General features: G+C 40.8%; 1 protein-coding gene across 1 annotated transcript in view; it reads left to right on the top strand.

Moving 5' to 3' along the window:
• The window catches only part of LOC135569032 (NACHT, LRR and PYD domains-containing protein 12-like), a 46,060-nt gene extending 27,687 nt beyond the window's left edge, over window positions 1–18,373 (top strand). The window contains exons 5-15 of the mRNA XM_065015856.1: window positions 5,089–5,232; window positions 8,379–8,495; window positions 8,751–8,835; window positions 8,965–9,193; window positions 9,564–11,370; window positions 11,652–11,825; window positions 14,159–14,332; window positions 14,814–14,987; window positions 16,748–16,921; window positions 17,322–17,495; window positions 18,163–18,373. Coding sequence (XP_064871928.1) covers window positions 5,089–5,232; window positions 8,379–8,495; window positions 8,751–8,835; window positions 8,965–9,193; window positions 9,564–11,370; window positions 11,652–11,825; window positions 14,159–14,332; window positions 14,814–14,987; window positions 16,748–16,921; window positions 17,322–17,495; window positions 18,163–18,220 — 3,310 coding nt within the window. The 3' untranslated portion in view covers window positions 18,221–18,373. The remainder of the gene's footprint in view (window positions 1–5,088; window positions 5,233–8,378; window positions 8,496–8,750; window positions 8,836–8,964; window positions 9,194–9,563; window positions 11,371–11,651; window positions 11,826–14,158; window positions 14,333–14,813; window positions 14,988–16,747; window positions 16,922–17,321; window positions 17,496–18,162) is intronic.
• Window positions 18,374–18,907: the final 534 nt, after the last annotated feature.

The raw sequence follows: 18,907 nt of genomic DNA, 5'->3' as shown, positions 1-18,907 counted from the left end.
GGGGGGACCTGATCCTAGATCATAATGAATCAGATTACATGGAGAGGGGGACCTGATCCTAGATCATAATGAATCAGATTACATGGAGAGGGGGACCTGATCCTAGATCATAATGAATCAGATTACATGGAGACCTGATCCAAGGAGACCTGATCCTAGATCATAATGAATCAGATTACATGGAGAGGGGACCTGATCCTAGATCATAATGAATCAGATTACATGGAGAGGGGGACCTGATCCTAGATCATAATTAATCAGATTACATGGAGAGGGGGACCTGATCCTACTAGATCATAATGAATCAGATTACATGGAGAGGGGGACCTGATCCTAGATCACAATGAATCAGATTACATGGAGAGGGGGAGACCTGATCCTAGATCATAATGAATCAGATTAGATGGAGAGGGGAGCTGATCCTAGATATTAATGAATCAGATTAGATGGAGAGGTGGACCTGATCCTAGATCATAATGAATCAGATTAGATGGACAGGAGGAGCTGATCCTAGAGCAACGCTCCTCTTCTGGGACACTGCCTTTATGAAACAGAACACATAGTTGTAAAGTCTAGTTACAGCAGGTGTTTACTGCCATCTAGTGGAAGATACCAATACAACACTTTATTATCAGGGTGGGGAGGCGGCTGAGCTGAAACTGAAAGTAAAGTTGTTCTTTTGTTCAGGATCCATTTTGAGACGACAGAGCAGAAAAGACTATATGGAGATTATTGAAAAATAAAGTAAGTATTTCTGAACAATAATCTATTCTAATGGACAGAATAAGATAATTAATACCTGGAATGAGATATTACTATTTAGTAGAACTGCTACTTGAGCTGAGTTGCTGACAGACAGCAGATTTCAAAGTGTAAACTAATCAGTAGTCCTACATGTTATCAGTAAAACGTCTGGTAAAGATGGTGGAAGAGCTTTTCAATTATATGATTTTATGTTTATCTCAGGGTTTCTCCATCCTTTTGTTCTTACCAGCACTTACACACCTGATTCAACTAATCATCACATATTTTAAAATAATTTAATATTCGAGGCATACAAATGAACATTCTCAAATGAAAACCCTTTGGGTTTGTAGGACTGCTTACAATTATTAAAGTCCTACAGTAACTCACATCTTGGAGAAAAAAAACACAGCTAAACTTGGTTTTGAGTAAATTATATGTTTATCAAAAAGAATGTAAGAGAGATGTCTTGAAGAAACGCGTCTGGGTTTAGAACTCAGTGTCTCAGTGCCCTGCGACAGTGGGAGGTTTGTTTTGCATGGCCCGGTGCTACAGGTGAGTGGACATATAATTTATGGACCAATGGAATGGTCTAAAATGCTTAAACTCTGCCCCCCCGGGGAGCCGGGCAATGCAAAACTAATTCCCCCAGTGATTGTTACTTTATTTCCTGATATGAAATGGAAAGTAATTTTGTAGCTGACGCAGTTCCAGAATGTCTGTTGAAACTGTGTCTCATATGGAACATTAGAACAGTGGTGGAAACAGAACTCAGTTCCAGAATGTCTGTTGAAACTGTGTCTCATATGGAACGTTAGAACAGTGGTGGAAAAGGAACTCAGTTCCAGAATGTCTGTTGAAACTGTGTCTCATATGGAACGTTAGAACAGTGGTGGAAACAGAACTCAGTTCTCAAACTGGAGTAAAAGTAAAGATTCCTTAATAGAAAATGACTCAAGTAAAAGTGAAAGTCACCCAGTAAAATACTACTTCAGGAAAAGTCTAGAAGTATTTGGTTTTAAATATAATTAAATATCAAAAGTAAAAGTAAAGTTGTAATAATTGAAAACTCCTTATATTAAGAAAACCAGACTGCACAATGTTCTTGTTATTTTAATTTATGGATAGCCAGGTCACACTCCAACACTCAGACACCATTTAAAAACAAAGCATTTGTGTTTAGTGAGTCCTCCAGATCAGAGGCATTAGGGATGACCAGCGATGTTCTGTTGATAATTGTGCAAATTGGACAATTTTCTGTCCTGCTAAGCATTCAAAATGTAATGAGTACCTTTGGCTGTCAGGGAAAATGTACGGAGTAAAAAGTACATCATTCTATTTATGAATGTAGTGAAGTGAAAGTAAAAGTTGTTCAAAAATATAAATAGTAAAGTAAAGGACAGATACCCACAAAAACTACTGAAGTAGTACTTTAAAGTATTTTACTGAAGTACTTTACACCACTGCATTAGAAGACAGATAAATGTGTTGATTTGAAGGAAATTCTATTCTACTGTATCTTAGTCGATGCATTACTCATCTCATATGTATATACTGTATTCTATTCTACTGTATCTTAGTCTATGTATTACTCATCTCATATGTATATACTGTATTCTATACTATTCTACTGTATCTTAGTCTATGCATTACTCATCTCATATGTATATACTCTATTATATTCTACTGTATCTTAGTCTATGCATTACTCATCTCATATGTATATACTGTATTCTATTCTACTGTATCTTAGTCTATGTATTACTCATCTCATATGTATATACTCTATTCTATTCTACTGTATCTTAGTCTATGCATTACTCATCTCATATGTATATACTGTATTCTATTCTACTGTATCTTAGTCTATGTATTACTCATCTCATATGTATATACTGTATTCTATTCTACTGTATCTTAGTCTATGTATTACTCATCTCATATGTATATACTGTATTCTATACTATTCTACTGTATTTTAGTCTATGCATTACTCATCTAATATGTATATACTGTATTCTATACTATTCTACTGTATTTTAGTCTATGCATTACTCATCTCATATGTATATACTGTATTCTATACTATTCTACTGTATTTTAGTCTATGCATTACTCATCTCATATGTATATACTGTATTCTATACTATTCTACTGTATCTCAGTCTATGTATTACTCATCTCATATGTATATACTGTATTCTATACTATTCTACTGTATCTCAGTCTATGCCGCTCTGACATTGTGACCAATAACATTTGGTTTGATTTAGATTAGGTGATATACACTACATGACCAAAAGTATGTGGACACTTGCTAGTCGAACATCTCATTCCAAAATCATAGGCATTCCTATGGAGTTGGTCAGCCCTTTGCTGCTATAACAGCCTCCACTCTTCTGGGTTTGCTTTCCACTAGATGTTGGAACATTGCTGCGGGGACTTGCTTCCGTTCAGCCACAAGAGCATTAGGGAGGTCGGGCACTGATGTTGGGTGATTAGGCCTGGCTCGCAGTCGGCATTCCAATTCATCCCAAAGGTGTTCAATGGAGTTGAGGTCAGGGCTCTGTGCAGGCCAGTCAAGTTCTTCCACACCGATCTCGACAAGCCATTACTGTATGGACCTCGCTTTGTGCACGGGGATATTGTCATGCTGAAACTGGAAAGGGCCTTCCCCAAACTGCCCCAATTTTTCCGCCAAACTTTACAGTTGGCACAATGCATTCGGACAGGAAGCGTTTTCCTGGCATCCACCAAACCCAGATTCAACTGCTCCAGAGTCCAATGGCAGCGAGCTCTACACCACTCAAGCCAATGCTTGGCATTGCGCAAGGTGATCTTGTGTGCGGCTGCTTGGCCATGGAAATCCATTTCATGAAGCTCCCGATGAACAGTTATTTTGCTGACATTGCAGTTTGGAACTCGGTAGTGAGTATTGCAACCGAGGACAGATCATTTTTATGTGCTTCCACACTTGGCGAGCCAGTCCTCTGAGCTTGAGTGGCCTACCACTTCACTGTTGAGCCGTTGTTGCTCCGAGATGTTTCTACTTCACAATAATAGCACTTACAGTTGACCGGGGCAGCTCTAGCAGGGCAGATATTTGACAAACTGGCATGTTGGAAAGGTGGCATCCTATGACGGTGCCACGTTGAAAGGCACTGAGATCTTCAGTTAGGTCATTCTACTGCCAATGTTTGTTTATGGAGATTGCATGGCTGGCTGTCCGACTTTATACACCTGTCAGCAACAGGTGTGGCTGAAATAGAATCCACTAATTTGAAGGGGTGTCCACATATGTTTGCATATACAGTGTAGATTCTCTGTCCTGCTACTGGTAGGACTATAACATTATGTGAACTGATCTGAACAGGTTTAGGCTGGTCATCGATGACATGTAGGCTATATCTGAGGTATAGACTTTCATCTGCATATCACTAACAAACTGCTAGTATACATTATAACCTAGTCTACTTTACATAATATAACATCTACATATCACTAACAACCCCACTACTATACATTATAACCTAGCCTACTTTACATAATATAACATCTACATATCACTAACAACCCCACTACTATACATTATAACCTAGTCTACTTTACATAATATAAAATCTCTCACTTGTTGCAAAAAACCTTTCTGAATGGATCAATCAAATCAAATCGAATTTATTTATATAGCCCTTCGTACATCAGCTGATATCTCAAAGTGCTGTACAGAAACCCAGCCTAAAACCTCAAACAGCAAGCAATGCAGGTGAAGAAGCACGGTGGCTAGGAAAAACTCCCTAGAAAGGCCAAAACCTAGGAAGAAACCTAGAGAGGAACCAGGCTATGTGGGGTGGCCAGTCCTCTTCTGGCTGTGCCGGGTGGAGATTATAACAGAACATGGCCAAGATGTTCAAATGTTCATAAATGACCAGTATGGTTGAATAATAACAAGGCAGAACAGTTTAAACTGAAATCAATCATTTCCCCCCTCAGATCAATAATGTCCGTTTTAGCCCTTCTGTCTACATTCTCAGATTAGTTTAGAAAATAACAGATTGAAAGACAATAAATATCCTACTGTTAGTGAATACAAATAAGTGTGAGACATGGCCTTGTGTTGCTGCACTGTCTAGAACTACCTTAACAAACAGTGACTTATTATTATTATTGACAGTTACCATGGAGATGAAATATCACAACTACATGGTCATGTGATGCATTAAATCACCTGGCTGTTTCTATGTCTGTTAGTAAATGTTTTATTTTTCAAAGAGATAATGAATACATGAGAACAATAATTAGTTGTCACTGTGTTAATCACAACCAACATGCTGGATCTCTGTTTAGGGGTCAGTGCTCTAAAATGAGTCTCTCTGGGGAGAGAGAGGAGGGGGGCCCTGCCTCTAAAATGAGTCTCTCTGGGGAGAGAGAGGAGGGGGGCCCTGCCTCTAAAATTCATCTCTCTGAGGGACATGACACCAAAGATAAGAGGTAAGATGATAATTTAATGAATAATTTATAAAGTTTATTTCCAAAATAAATAGCTATCTTAAGATGAATGCACTTACTGTAAATCACTCTGGATAAGAGCATCTGCTAAATCAGGAGTTCTCAATCCGGGGTCTGTGGAGGTACTGCAGGGGTTCTCAATCCGGGGTCTGTGGAGGTACTGCAGGGGTTCTCAATCTGGGGTCTGGGGAGGTACTGCAGGGGTTCTCAATCCGGGGTCTGTGGAGGTACTGCAGGGGTTCTCAATCCGGGGTCTGTGGAGGTACTGCAGGGGTTCTCAATCCGGGGTCTGTGGAGGTACTGCAGGGGTTCTCAATCCGGGGTCTGTGGAGGTACTGCAGGGGTTCTCAATCCGGGGTCTGGGAGGTACTGCAGGGGTTCTCAATCCGGGTCTGTGGAGGTACTGCAGGGGTTCTGGAGGTACTGCAGGGGTTCTCAATCCGGGGTCTGTGGAGGTACTGCAGGGGTTCTCAATCTGGGGTCTGTGGAGGTACTGCAGGGGTTCTCAATCTGGGGTCTGTGGAGGTACTGCAGGGGTTCTCAATCCGGGGTCTGTGGAGGTACTGCAGGGGTTCTCAATCCGGGGTCTGTTGAGGTACTGCAGGGGTTCTCAATCCGGGGTCTGTGGAGGTACTGCAGGGGTTCTCAATCCGGGGTCTGTGGAGGTACTGCAGGGGTTCTCAATCCGGGGTCTGGGGAGGTACTGCAGGGGTTTGATAGTTGCAATGTCAGACATTACATGACACAACCACTTTGCCTTCTCTTAATTATTGACTAATATAATGGAATGCATATTTTAACCAATTGTGATGGTTGTTACCAGCAGAATATTGACAATATAACTGTTACATCAACACTCTCTTCACACCCGTTTAACAACTCTAAATATCTTTGGCATAGTAGGCATCAAGTCCCTTCCAATAATGTTGCCTACAACGTTTCATACAATGTTCATTTTCATCGAACACATATTACACCCTAGACGCCTTCAACTGCCCAATTTATATCCATCCCCAATTTAGGAGTATTTTTTAACAATATGATGTTGCGCTCCAAAGGGAGAACTTGAAATAACATGATGTAGATAAATAAATCATCAAAAGAAAAACGTGTTTAGAAAACAAGGTTCCTTATAAAAAGGCTTCTATCACTTCCTTAAAATATGAAATCAATAAAAGTTATATATATTTTGGGGTTCAGTGAAGAAGAACCTCTAGAGTTCTGATCAACAAAAGGTTCATGTTTTGAGGATGTGAACCCAGCAGCCATCCAGTGGTCAGATCAATTCCACCTGTTTTTTCCAGTGCCCGGCCCGGGATTCGAACCAGCCACCCTTCGGTCACAGCTCCAACTCCAACCTGAGTTAATCTTCAGAAATAAGCATGAGTTAATCTGCCAAACTGAAGACAAAATGCTATGCAGACATGGTATCACTTGTTATGCATAATTATCATACATAACTCATCGCCAAAAGCACAAGACATACTGTTGCATGTAGGTCTATATTATTTATGGGTTGATCACATAGAAATATAAAAACATTATTTTTAACTACTGCAATGCAATTACATGTGGCTCAGGAACCACTGACTCACTGCATGATTCTATAGTATTATCAAGACACCTGCTGTTAACTCTTAACTACTTAGGACAGCTCACGAGGTGTCCTAAATATCTACTGACTAGGTGGGTAGGTAATTTAGGCAATGGGTAGGTAACTAGGTCATTTATACCCATAAGTGTAAAATGTCTTTATTCTCAGCACTTATACGACCAATTTTCTACTCAGACACTTTGGCCATATGGACCCAGATCTCAACATATTGTCATAAAAAAACTGAATGTTTGATCTCAAAATGTTGTTATAATTTTGTAAAAATGTTTGTTAAACATAATAATAAAAAATGAATATTACTAATGTAACCCACTGTAAAGACTGGGTTTAGGTTATTGTGTTGCACTGATCATGTCCGCGTTCTGGAACGTGTCCGCGTCCACGTTCGGTGTGGATATTGTCCGGTTACGCGCAGAGTGGACTGAGGTGATCTTGGGGAATAACGACAGAGTTTGTTTTAGTGTTGAGACACCGAAGTTTATTGTTCAATTTGCTTTTTCTTTACGGTGAGGGACATTATGAGTGTAGCCAGGTCCTTTTCACTCTCTATCCTCGTTTCATTTTGTGACACCGGATTCATCATCGAGACGAGGACAGACGAACGACCTGCTAACTAACCAAGCTAGTCGGTACAGCTCGGTAAGCTCTAGCTCCTCTACCAGCAGCATCCAGTTATCCTAGCTAGTTACAGCTCGGTAATCTAGCTAGCTACTCTACCAGCAGCATCCTAGTTATCCTAGCTAGTCGGTACAGCTCGGTAAGCTAGCTAGCTACTCTACCAGCAGCATCCTAGTTATCCCTACAGCTCGGTAATCTAGCTAGCTACTCTACCAGCAGCATCCTAGTTATCCTAGCTAGTCGGTACAGTAATCTAGCTAGCTACTCTACCAGCAGCATCCTAGTTACCATAGCTACCACTACATCATCACCGGCTCCCCGGTTGTTTCTTCCACCTGTTAAATCCCGGTGAGGCTTCTCCCTCTCTCGTTGACGGATGCTGGCTACCTCTGTCCGGTTCTCCTCTCTTCACTAGATGGATGGTAACTTTAGTGTTTAAACCCTCTGTGTCCAAGGACCGAACTTTTGAATATTATTTTCAGGGCGCCTCAATAGCAGGTATTGAACCCCGGGTAAATAATCACTAGTCAGAACCTCAACCTCATTTTACATTCATTATAAAAATTATCTTAATATCTGATATTGTGAGTAAACAACCTCGAGAGTGCGTCTTCCAGACCTCCAATAAATTACATCATTCAACCCTCCCGGTTAGTAAATGTACCTCAACATCCCCCGGAGAAGGCAGAGTAACGACACCAGCCTTTTAGCGGGGCTGACAGACTGACTACAACGCTCGCGTCGATAAATGAAATTCGTCATTTTAAATGACACACTGCTCGCGCGCGTTAACTAACGTCTAGAAGTCAGTTCTATTTGTGAAACTCTTCTTATGTTTCCCCATCTGAGCTCAGAGTAGATGAGAGATGTAATGTTTGTCTCTGTTGTGTTGAAGACCAATCAAGCAGGAGAGACCAGCCTCCCCTGTTCCCAGCTGTGTGTCCATGAAGAGTGACCGGTCTATGGATCCTCCTCTATACTTTAGAGAGGGAGACTTTTCTACTGAACAAAGGTAAGAAGAACTCATGGGTCCTGGTCAGTGAGTTAAACAACACTGTCTCTAGTCATTTCTCCTCCCATTTTCCCATTTATTGTTGTTGTTTTCATAATCCATAGGCTAATCATTTTGTCCATTTTCATAGTCCTAAAACAATATTAAACAAACACAACATTCCCTCCCTCCGTGTGTGTGTGTGTGTGTGTGTGTGTGTGTGTGTGTGTGTGTACTCCCTGGATGAGGAGATGTAATCTCATGTTTTGTCCACAGAAACCAACAGGAGAGATCAGAGTCAGAGATTCTCAGTGGTCAGTCTTCCCAGAGTCATCAAACAGACCTGGACTCCATATTCAGTGTATGTGGTCCTGTTATGTACATTTGTTTTTGTTTACCTCAAGTAAAGTTGATCTGTCAATCATTCATTAATGTGTTAATGAGAAAGCATTTATTATCTTGCTTAACTTATTTACTTTATTTATTTCAGATGCTTGAAGAGAATATGATGACATTTGTGAAGAACGAGCTGAAGATGTTCAAGAGGATTCTTAGTCCAGAACTCCCAGAAGGCTTTGAGAGTCAGAAACAGGATAAGGAAGTGGTGGATGCTGAAGATGAGCAGCAGGAGAGCAGTGCCAGAGAGGGGGCTCTGAAGATCACACTGCACATCCTGAGGAAAATGAACCAGAAGGAGCTTGCTGACACACTGGAGAAATGTAAGATCTGTCTGCCTCATGTTGAATGATGTTTTATAACATTTAAAAGCTGTAGCTAAAGTACAGCTAAAGTAGCTGTGTAACTCAATGATATTGTAGCAGCCTTAACACAACACCTAGTGACCTCATCAAGTAGCAGCAGGGATGTGTTGTGGTGATTCATTTAGAGAGAGAACATTAATAATACCATCAATAATACCAATAATAATATAATCAGTCACACCAGTCTGTAATGCATTATGAAAACATTTACACATTTATACAGTCAGTTTAGAGAATACATTATTATAATGTAAAACTTTATAACAGTCCTACAATACTGTAGACATTAAAACAGACGTAATATTAATATCCTCTGTGTTATTTCTGCATTCAGATGAGCTTGCTGTGATTTGCCAACGTGAACTCAAATCTAATCTAAAGAAGAAGTTTCAATGTGTATTTGAGGGGATCGCTAAACAAGGAAACCCAACACTTCTCAATAAGATCTACACAGAGCTCTACATCACAGAGGGTGGAACAGGAGAGGTCAATAATGAACATGAGCTGAGACAGATTGAGACAACAACCAGGAAACAAGCAAGACCAGAGACTGCAATCAAATGTAACGACATCTTCACACCCTTAACTGGACAAGACAAACTTATCAGAACTGTGCTGACAAAGGGAGTCGCTGGCATTGGAAAAACAGTCTCTGTGCAGAAGTTCATTCTGGACTGGGCTGAAGGAAAAGCAAATCAGGATGTCCAATTTGTATTTTCATTCCCTTTCCGGGAGCTGAATTTGATGAAAAAGGACAAACACACTTTTATTGAACTTCTCAATCAGTTCTCAATGGAAACCAAACAATCAAGAATCTCCATCTACGACAAGTACAAAGTTCTGTTCATCTTTGATGGTCTGGATGAGTGCCGACTGCCCCTAGACTTCCAGAAGAACAAGATCTGTTGTGACGTCACAGAGTCAACCTCAGTGGATGTTCTGCTGACAAATCTCATCAAGGGAAATCTGCTTCCCTCTGCTCTCCTCTGGATAACTACCCGACCTGCAGCAGCCAATAAGATCCCTTCAGGGTGTGTTGACCAGGTGACAGAGGTACGAGGGTTCAATGACCCACAGAAGGAGGAGTACTTCAGGAAGAGATTCAGGGATGAGGACCTGGCCAGCAGAATCATCTCACACATAAAGACATCAAGGAGCCTCCACATCATGTGCCACATTCCAGTCTTCTGTTGGATTTCTGCAACAGTCCTTGAACACATGCTGAAACATAAGAGAGAAGAGATGCCCAAGACTCTGACTGAGATGTACACACACCTTGTGGTGTTTCATACCAAACAGAAGAATGCAAAGTATCTTGGGAAAGAAGAGACAGGTCCACACTGGAATAAAGAGAGCATTCTGTCACTGGGAAAACTGGCTTTTCAACAGCTTGTGAAGGGCAATCTGATTTTCTATGAAGAAGACCTGAAGGAGGCTGGCATTGATGTCAGTGAAGCCTCAGTGTACTCAGGATTGTGCACACAGCTCTTTAAAGAGGAATGTGTGCTGTACCAGGACAAGGTGTACTGCTTTGTTCATCTGAGCATTCAGGAGTTTCTGGCTGCTGTATATGTGTTCCTCTCATTCATCAACAACAATCAGAATCTAATGGACAAACTGCAAACAAAGTCCAGTGTCTTTTCTTCACTGTTCAGAGAGAAGCCTAAAGTTACTGAAGTTACTTTCTACAAGAGTGCTGTGGATAAAGCCTTACAAAGTGAGACAGGAAACATGGACCTTTTCCTCCGCTTCCTTCTGGGCCTCTCACTGGAGTCCAATCAGAAGCACTTACGAGGTCTACTGACAAAGACAAGAAGCAGCTCACAGAGCCATGAAGAAACAGTCAAGTACATCAAGGAGAAGATCAGGGAGAATCCCTCTCCAGAGAGGAGCATCAATCTGTTCCACTGTCTGAATGAACTGAATGACCATTCTCTAGTAGAGGAGATCCAAAGATACCTGAGATCAGGAAGTCTCTCAAAACCCAACCTGTCACCTGCACAGTGGTCAGCTCTGGTCTTTGTGTTGCTGACTTCAGAAAAGGAGCTGGATGTGTTTGACCTGAAGAAATACTCCAGATCAGAGGAAGGTCTTCTGAGGCTGCTGCCAGTGGTCAAAGCCTCCAGAGCTGTTCTGTGAGTAAATAAAATGACATATAAGAACTAATCATCAGGAAGAAATATTCATTATAAAATATGTATTATAATATGTATATAATATTATATTGAAAAACATATTGAATAAATGCATTGATTTTCACATTAGTATAACAATATGACCATACAATTCTAGGAAACGGAAGATGAATCTATATGTTGTTTGAGAGAATAACCCAAATGCATCTGCCATTGTCCTTCTACACTACTGGTGTTAAATTAACAGTGTGTTTGTGAAGTCATGATGATCTCTTTGTCAGGCTGTCAGGCTGTGGAGTCACAGAGGAAGGCTGTGCTTCTCTGGTCTCAGCTCTGAGGTCAAACCCCTCACACCTGAGAGAGCTGGATCTGAGTAACAATGACCTGAAGGATTCAGGAGTGAAGCTGCTCTCTGCTGGACTGGGGAATCCCCACTGTAAACTGGAGACTCTGAGGTCAGTATTATCAGATATGAAAACACTTTTATGTATGTAGTTCTCCCATTTGAAAAGTCGTAATTATTCGGTTATATTCACTTATAGTGTATTAAAGTAGTCATACGTTTAGTATTTGGTCCCATATTCCAAGCCTGCAGTGATTACATCAAGCTTGTGATTCTACTAACTTGTTGAATTCATTTGCAGTTTGTCTTGGTTGTGTTTGGGATGTTTTTCCTAATAGAAACTGAATGGTGAATAATGTCCTGTCATTTTGGAGTCACTTCACTTGTATTGTCAGTAAGAATAGAAGATGTTTCTGAACACTTCTACATTCATGTGGATGCTACCATAATTATGAATTAATCGTGAATGATGATGAATGAGAAAGTTACAGAGGTACAAACATCATACCCCCTCTGTTATTGGTAATGGTGAGAGGTTAGCATGTTTTGTTGTAGCCTCTGTTATTGGTAATGGTGAGAGGTTAGCATGTTTTGTTGTAGCCTCTGTTATTGGTAATGGTGAGAGGTTAACATGTTTTGTTGTAGCCTCTGTTATTGGTAATGGTGAGAGGTTATTATGTTTTGTTGTAGCCTCTGTTATTGGTAATGGTGAGAGGTTAGTTTGTGTTGTTGTACCCTCTGTTATTGGTAATGGTGAGAGGTTAGTATGTGTTGTTGTACCCTCTGTTATTGGTAATGGTGAGAGGTTAGCATGTTTTGTTGTAGCCTCTGTTATTGGTAATGGTGAGAGGTTAGCATGTTTTGTTGTAGCCTCTGTTATTGGTAATCGTGAGAGGTTAACATGTTTTGTTGTAGCCTCTGTTATTGGTAATGGTGAGAGGTTAGCATGTTTTGTTGTAGCCTCTGTTATTGGTAATGGTGAGAGGTTAGCATGTTTTGTTGTAGCCTCTGTTATTGGTAATCGTGAGAGGTTAACATGTTTTGTTGTAGCCTCTGTTATTGGTAATGGTGAGAGGTTAGTTTGTGTTGTTGTACCCTCTGTTATTGGTAATGGTGAGAGGGTAGCATGTTTTGTTGTAGCCTCTGTTATTGGTAATGGTGAGAGGTTAGGATGTTTTGTTGTAGTCTCTGTTATTGGTAATGGTGAAAGGTTAGCATGTTTTGTTGTAGCCTCTGTTATTGGTAATGGTGAGAGGTTAGCATGTTTTGTTGTAGTCTCTGTTATTGGTAATGGTGAGAGGTTAGCATGTTGTTGTAGTCTCTGTTATTGGTAATGGTGAGAGGTTAGCATGTTTTGTTGTAGTCTCTGTTATTGGTAATGGTGAGAGGTTAGTATGTTTTGTTGTAGTCTCTGTTATTGGTAATGGTGAGAGGTTAGCATGTTTTGTTGTAGTCTCTGTTATTGGTAATGGTGAGAGGGTAGCATGTTTTGTTGTAGCCTCTGTTATTGGTAATGGTGAGAGGGTAGCATGTTTTGTTGTAGCCTCTGTTATTGGTAATGGTGAGAGGTTAGTTTGTGTTGTTGTACCCTCTGTTATTGGTAATGGTGAGAGGGTAGCATGTTTTGTTGTAGCCTCTGTTATTGGTAATGGTGAGAGGGTAGCATGTTTTGTTGTAGCCTCTGTTATTGGTAATGGTGAGAGGTTAGCATGTTTTGTTGTAGCCTCTGTTATTGGTAATGGTGAGAGGTTAGTATGTTTTGTTGTAGTCTCTGTTATTGGTAATGGTGAGAGGTTAGCATGTTTTGTTGTTGTCTCTGTTATTGGTAATGGTGAGAGGTTAGCATGTTTTGTTGTAGTCTCTGTTATTGGTAATGGTGAGAGGTTAGCATGTTTTGTTGTAGCCTCTGTTATTGGTAATGGTGAGAGGTTAGCATGTTGTTGTAGTCTCTGTTATTGGTAATGGTGAGAGGTTAGTATGTTTTGTTGTAGTCTCTGTTATTGGTAATGGTGAGAGGTTAGTATGTTTTGTTGTAGCCTCTGTTATTGGTAATGGTGAGAGGTTAGCATGTTTTGTTGTAGCCTCTGTAACATTCTAACTCATTATTATTATGATTCATTCAAGATCTGTTTTAATCATGGCATCCTCAGGATGAATCTAGTGGTATTTAGAGACATATTGTCTACTCACTTAGACAGAACATTTCTCCAGTCATCATCCACTATTCAGTTAATAATTGACAAAACATAAAATACATCCAAAACAAACTATGATGCATTAATGTCACCTCATATGAAACATTTGATTTCCAAACCATTCAATTATGAATAGATATGGCAGGTTTCAGGACACTGATATATCTGAATATGTTGAAAAAATATACTGCCACTATTTTCACCACCAAAGAATATCAGTGTGATTTTAATATGATTTGACTCTTTGCAGGCTGTCAGGCTGTCTAGTCACAGAGGAAGGCTGTGCTTCTCTGGTCTCAGCTCTGAGGTCAAACCCCTCACACCTGAGAGAGCTGGACCTGAGCTACAATCACCCAGGAGACTCAGGAGTCAGACTGCTCTCTGCTGGACTGGAGGATCCACACTGCAGACTGGAGAAACTCAAGTATGTAGAGGGTTTATGTCAATGTTCATATCAGACATGTTGGACTTATCAGGCTAGTTAAGACAAACATTCTTACCACTTTTTGGACAAAGTTATATGCTGTGTGTGTGTCCTGTATCTGGCCATTGTGTGTCCTTTCAAACACACAATGGACACACACAATGGAGACACAATGGGCATAATTTACACACACTCACTAAACACACACACTGGACACACTGGTAAGACACACTCACTGAACATTCATACTGGACACGCATAGGACACCAACAGGACACACACACACTGGACACAATATGTTGCTCATTACCTTCCACAGCAATAATCGTTTCACCACAGGGGTGTTGTGGTTAACTAACTAAATATTCTGTTAATTTTCACATATCAATCACAATTAAAGGTTAATTGTCCTTCTACATGTACATTCTACTGGTGTTAAATTAACAGTGTGTTTGTGAAGTCATGATGATCTCTTTGTCAGCCTGTCAGGCTGTGGAGTCACAGAGGAAGGCTGTGCTTCTCTGGTCTCAGCTCTGAGGTCAAACCCCTCACACCTGAGAGAGCTGGATCTGAGTAACAATGACCTGAAGGATTCAGGAGTGAAGCTGCTCTCTGCTGGACTGGGGAATCCCCACTGTAAACTGGAGACTCTGAGGTCAGTATTCCTGTAGTTGGTCAACAAGTGATAACTGTTCACCAGATCCACATGTGTTTACCAGACACACATAGTCCACACCATATGTGTTTGGACAGTGAAGCTTACAGTTTTACATGTGGTGCTCTGCTCCAGCATTTTGGATTTGAGATATATTGTTTCATATTAGATGACAGTACAGAATGTCACCTTTTATTTGAGGTAAATGGTGAGAGGTTAGCATGTTGTTGTAGTCTCTGTTATTGGTAATGGTGAGAGGTTAGCATGTTTTGTTGTAGCCTCTGTTATTGGTAATGGTGAGAGGTTAGCATGTTTTGTTGTAGCCTCTGTTATTGGTAATGGTGAGAGGTTAGCATGTTTTGTTGTAGCCTCTGTTATTGGTAATGGTGAGAGGTTAGCATGTTTTGTTGTAGCCTCTGTTATTGGTAATGGTGAGAGGTTAGCATGTTTTGTTGTAGTCTCTGTTATTGGTAATGGTGAGAGGTTAGCATGTTTTGTTGTAGCCTCTGTTATTGGTAATGGTGAGAGGTTAGCATGTTTTGTTGTAGCCTCTGTTATTGGTAATGGTGAGAGGTTAGTATGTTTTGTTGTAGCCTCTGTAACTTTCTCACTCATTATTATTCATGATTCTTTCATGATTTTTCTTAATCATGGCATCATCAGGATTAATTTATTAATGTTTAGAAACATGTTATCTACTCTCTTAGACAGAAAAGTACTCCACTCATCATCCACCATTTTATTATTGGGCAAAACACAACCAAAAACACAACCAAAACAAACTGCAAATTCAACGAGTTTGACAAAAAACTAGCCATTTTTGACTATTTTAATACACTATGAGTGAATTGTTCAGAATACTTATGTCTTCTTCTAATGGGGAGACTGGAAACATAAATTGTTTTCATTTTTAATAGTGAAACAGATATGTCTTAAAATACCCTCAAATTAAAGGTGACATTATAAACTGTCACCTCATATGAAACATTTGACCTCAAATCCAAAATGTTGGAGTATAGAGCCACATTTAAAATGTTAGCTTCACTGTCTAAATAGATATGGTGTGGACTGTATACTCAATACAATCTAAATCTGATACCTCACTGTCTAAATAGATATGGTGTGGACTGTATACTCAATACAATCTAAATCTGATACCTCACTGTCTAAATAGATATGGTGTGGACTGTATACTCAATACAATCTAAATCTGATACCTCACTGTCTAAATAGATATGGTGTGGACTGTATACTCAATACAATCTAAATCTGATACCTCACTGTCTAAATAGATATGGTGTGGACTGTATACTCAATACAATCTAAATCTGATACCTCACTGTCTAAATAGATATGGTGTGGACTGTATACTCAATACAATCTAAATCTGATACCTCACTGTCTAAATAGATATGGTGTGGACTGTATACTCAATACAATCTAAATCTGATACCTCACTGTCTAAATAGATATGGTGTGGACTGTATACTCAATACAATCTAAATCTGATTCCTCACTGTCTGTCTTCTGACTGATACTGATTTTTAAACTGGTCTGGTCAGTCTACTTACATATTGGTTAATATGCATCTGTCTATCTACAAGCAATACTTGGAAAATGTGTCATTTCTAGGCTGTGCCTCTCTGGTCTGAGGCTAAACCCAACACGTTATTTGTGCACAGGTTACAGTGTAAGCAGAGAAAGCTGTTGAAATATTTTAATACATCCTGTCTGTCATTGTATTTCTTCTGTGTTGGCAGACTCACTGTCTGTAAACTCACAGACACATCCTGTGAAGTGTTGGCCTCAGTTCTCAGTTCAAACCCCTCACACCTGAGAGAGCTGGACCTGAGTAACAATGACCTGAAGGATTCAGGAGTGAAGCTGCTCTCTGCTGGACTGGGGAATCCCCACTGTAAACTGGAGACTCTGAGGTCAGTATTCCTGTAGTTGGTCAACAAGTGATAACTGTTCACCAGATCCACATGTGTTTACCAGACACACATAGTCCACACCATATGTGTTTGGACAGTGAAGCTTACAGTTTTAAATGTGGTGCTTTGCTAAATCTGATTCCTCACTGTCTGTCTTCTGACTGATACTGCTTTTTAAACTGGTCTGGTCAGTCTACTATAATATTTGTACTATACATGTTTCTATCTGCAGGCAATACTTTGATCAGTTGTTATTTTTTATGATGATACACTATTTTATGAATAGATGTGGAAGGTTTCAGGACACTGATGTATCTGAATATGTTGAAAAAATATACTGTCACTATTCTCACCACCAAAGAATAGCAGTGTGATTTTAAAATGATTTGACTCGTTGCAGGCTGTCAGGCTGTAGAGTCACAGAGGAAGGCTGTGCTTCTCTGGTCTCAGCACTGAGGTCAAACCCCTCACACCTGAGAGAGCTGGACCTGAGCTACAATCACCCAGGAGACTCAGGAGTGAAGCTGCTCTCTGCTGGACTGGAGGATCCACACTGCAGACTGGAGAAACTCAAGTATGTAGAGGGTTTATGTCAATGTTCATATCAGACATGTTTGACTTATCAGGCTAGTTAAGACAAACATTCTGACCACCACTTGGACAAAGTTATATGCTGACTGTGTGTGTGTGTGTGTGTGTGTGTGTGTGTGTGTGAGTTCAGTGTGTGTGTAAATCTCTCAATGACACACACTCTGGACACACACAAGACTCACACACACACAAACACTCACTGGACACACACACACTGGACAAACACACATTGGACACACATACACACACTGGACACACACAGACACACACTGGACACACACACACACTGACACAATCACATACTGGACACACACACACACACACACAGTACACACACACACACACACCCTACACACACACACACAGGACAAACACATACAAGCACTGGACACACACCCTACACACAGTACACACACACACAGGACAAACACATACAAGCACTGGACACACACACACACTGACACAATCACATACTGGACACACACACACACACAGTACACACACACACACACACACACACACACACCCTACACACACACACACAGGACAAACACATACAAGCACTGGACACACACACACAGATTGATATATGCTATATTCGTGTGTGTGTATCCCTCAATGACTGTCTGTTCTTCTGCTTACCGCTACAGTGTGGAACATGGTGGAGAGAACAGAATGAAACCTGGACTTAGAAAATGTGAGTGTTGACTGCTGTGAAGAATATGACTAAGAATAAGTCTTAACTCAAGTTAAGTCAAAGTCAAAGACCACCATCATTTTACATTTTACATTTAAGTCATTTAGCAGACGCTCTTATCCAGAGCGACTTACAAATTAGTGCATTCACCTTATGACCTCCAGTGGAACAGTAGTGCATCTAACTCTTTTCAGGGGAGGGGGTGAGAGGGATTACTTTTATCCTATCCCTAGGTATTCCTTAAAGAGGTGGGGTTTCAGGTGTCTCCGGAAGGTGGTGATTGACTCCGCTGTCCTGGCGTCGTGAGGGGAGTTTGTTCCACCATTGGGGGCCAGAGCAGCGAACAGTTTTGACTGGGCTGAGCGGGAACTGTGCTTCCTCAGTGGTAGGGGCGCGAGCAGGCCAGAGGTGGATGAACGCAGTGCCCTTGTTTTGGGTGTAGGGCCTGATCAGAGCCTGGAGGTACTGAGGTGCCGATTTCCCCTCACAGCTCCGTAGGCAAGCACCATGGTCTTGTAGCGGATGCGAGCTTCAACTGGAAGCCAGTGGAGGAGCGGAGGAGCGGGGGTGACGTGAGAGAACTTGGGAAGGTTGAACACCAGACGGGCTGCGGCGTTCTGGATGAGTTGTAGGGTTTAATGGCACAGGCAGGGAGCCCAGCCAACAGCGAAAGTTGCAGTAATCAGACGGGAGATGAC

The sequence above is a fragment of the Oncorhynchus nerka genome, unplaced genomic scaffold (assembly GCF_034236695.1).
Source record: "Oncorhynchus nerka isolate Pitt River unplaced genomic scaffold, Oner_Uvic_2.0 unplaced_scaffold_1251, whole genome shotgun sequence".
Classification (NCBI taxonomy): domain Eukaryota; kingdom Metazoa; phylum Chordata; class Actinopteri; order Salmoniformes; family Salmonidae; genus Oncorhynchus; species Oncorhynchus nerka.
Note: the sequence above shows the minus strand (reverse complement) of the source record. Positions and strands in the feature narration are given on the sequence as shown.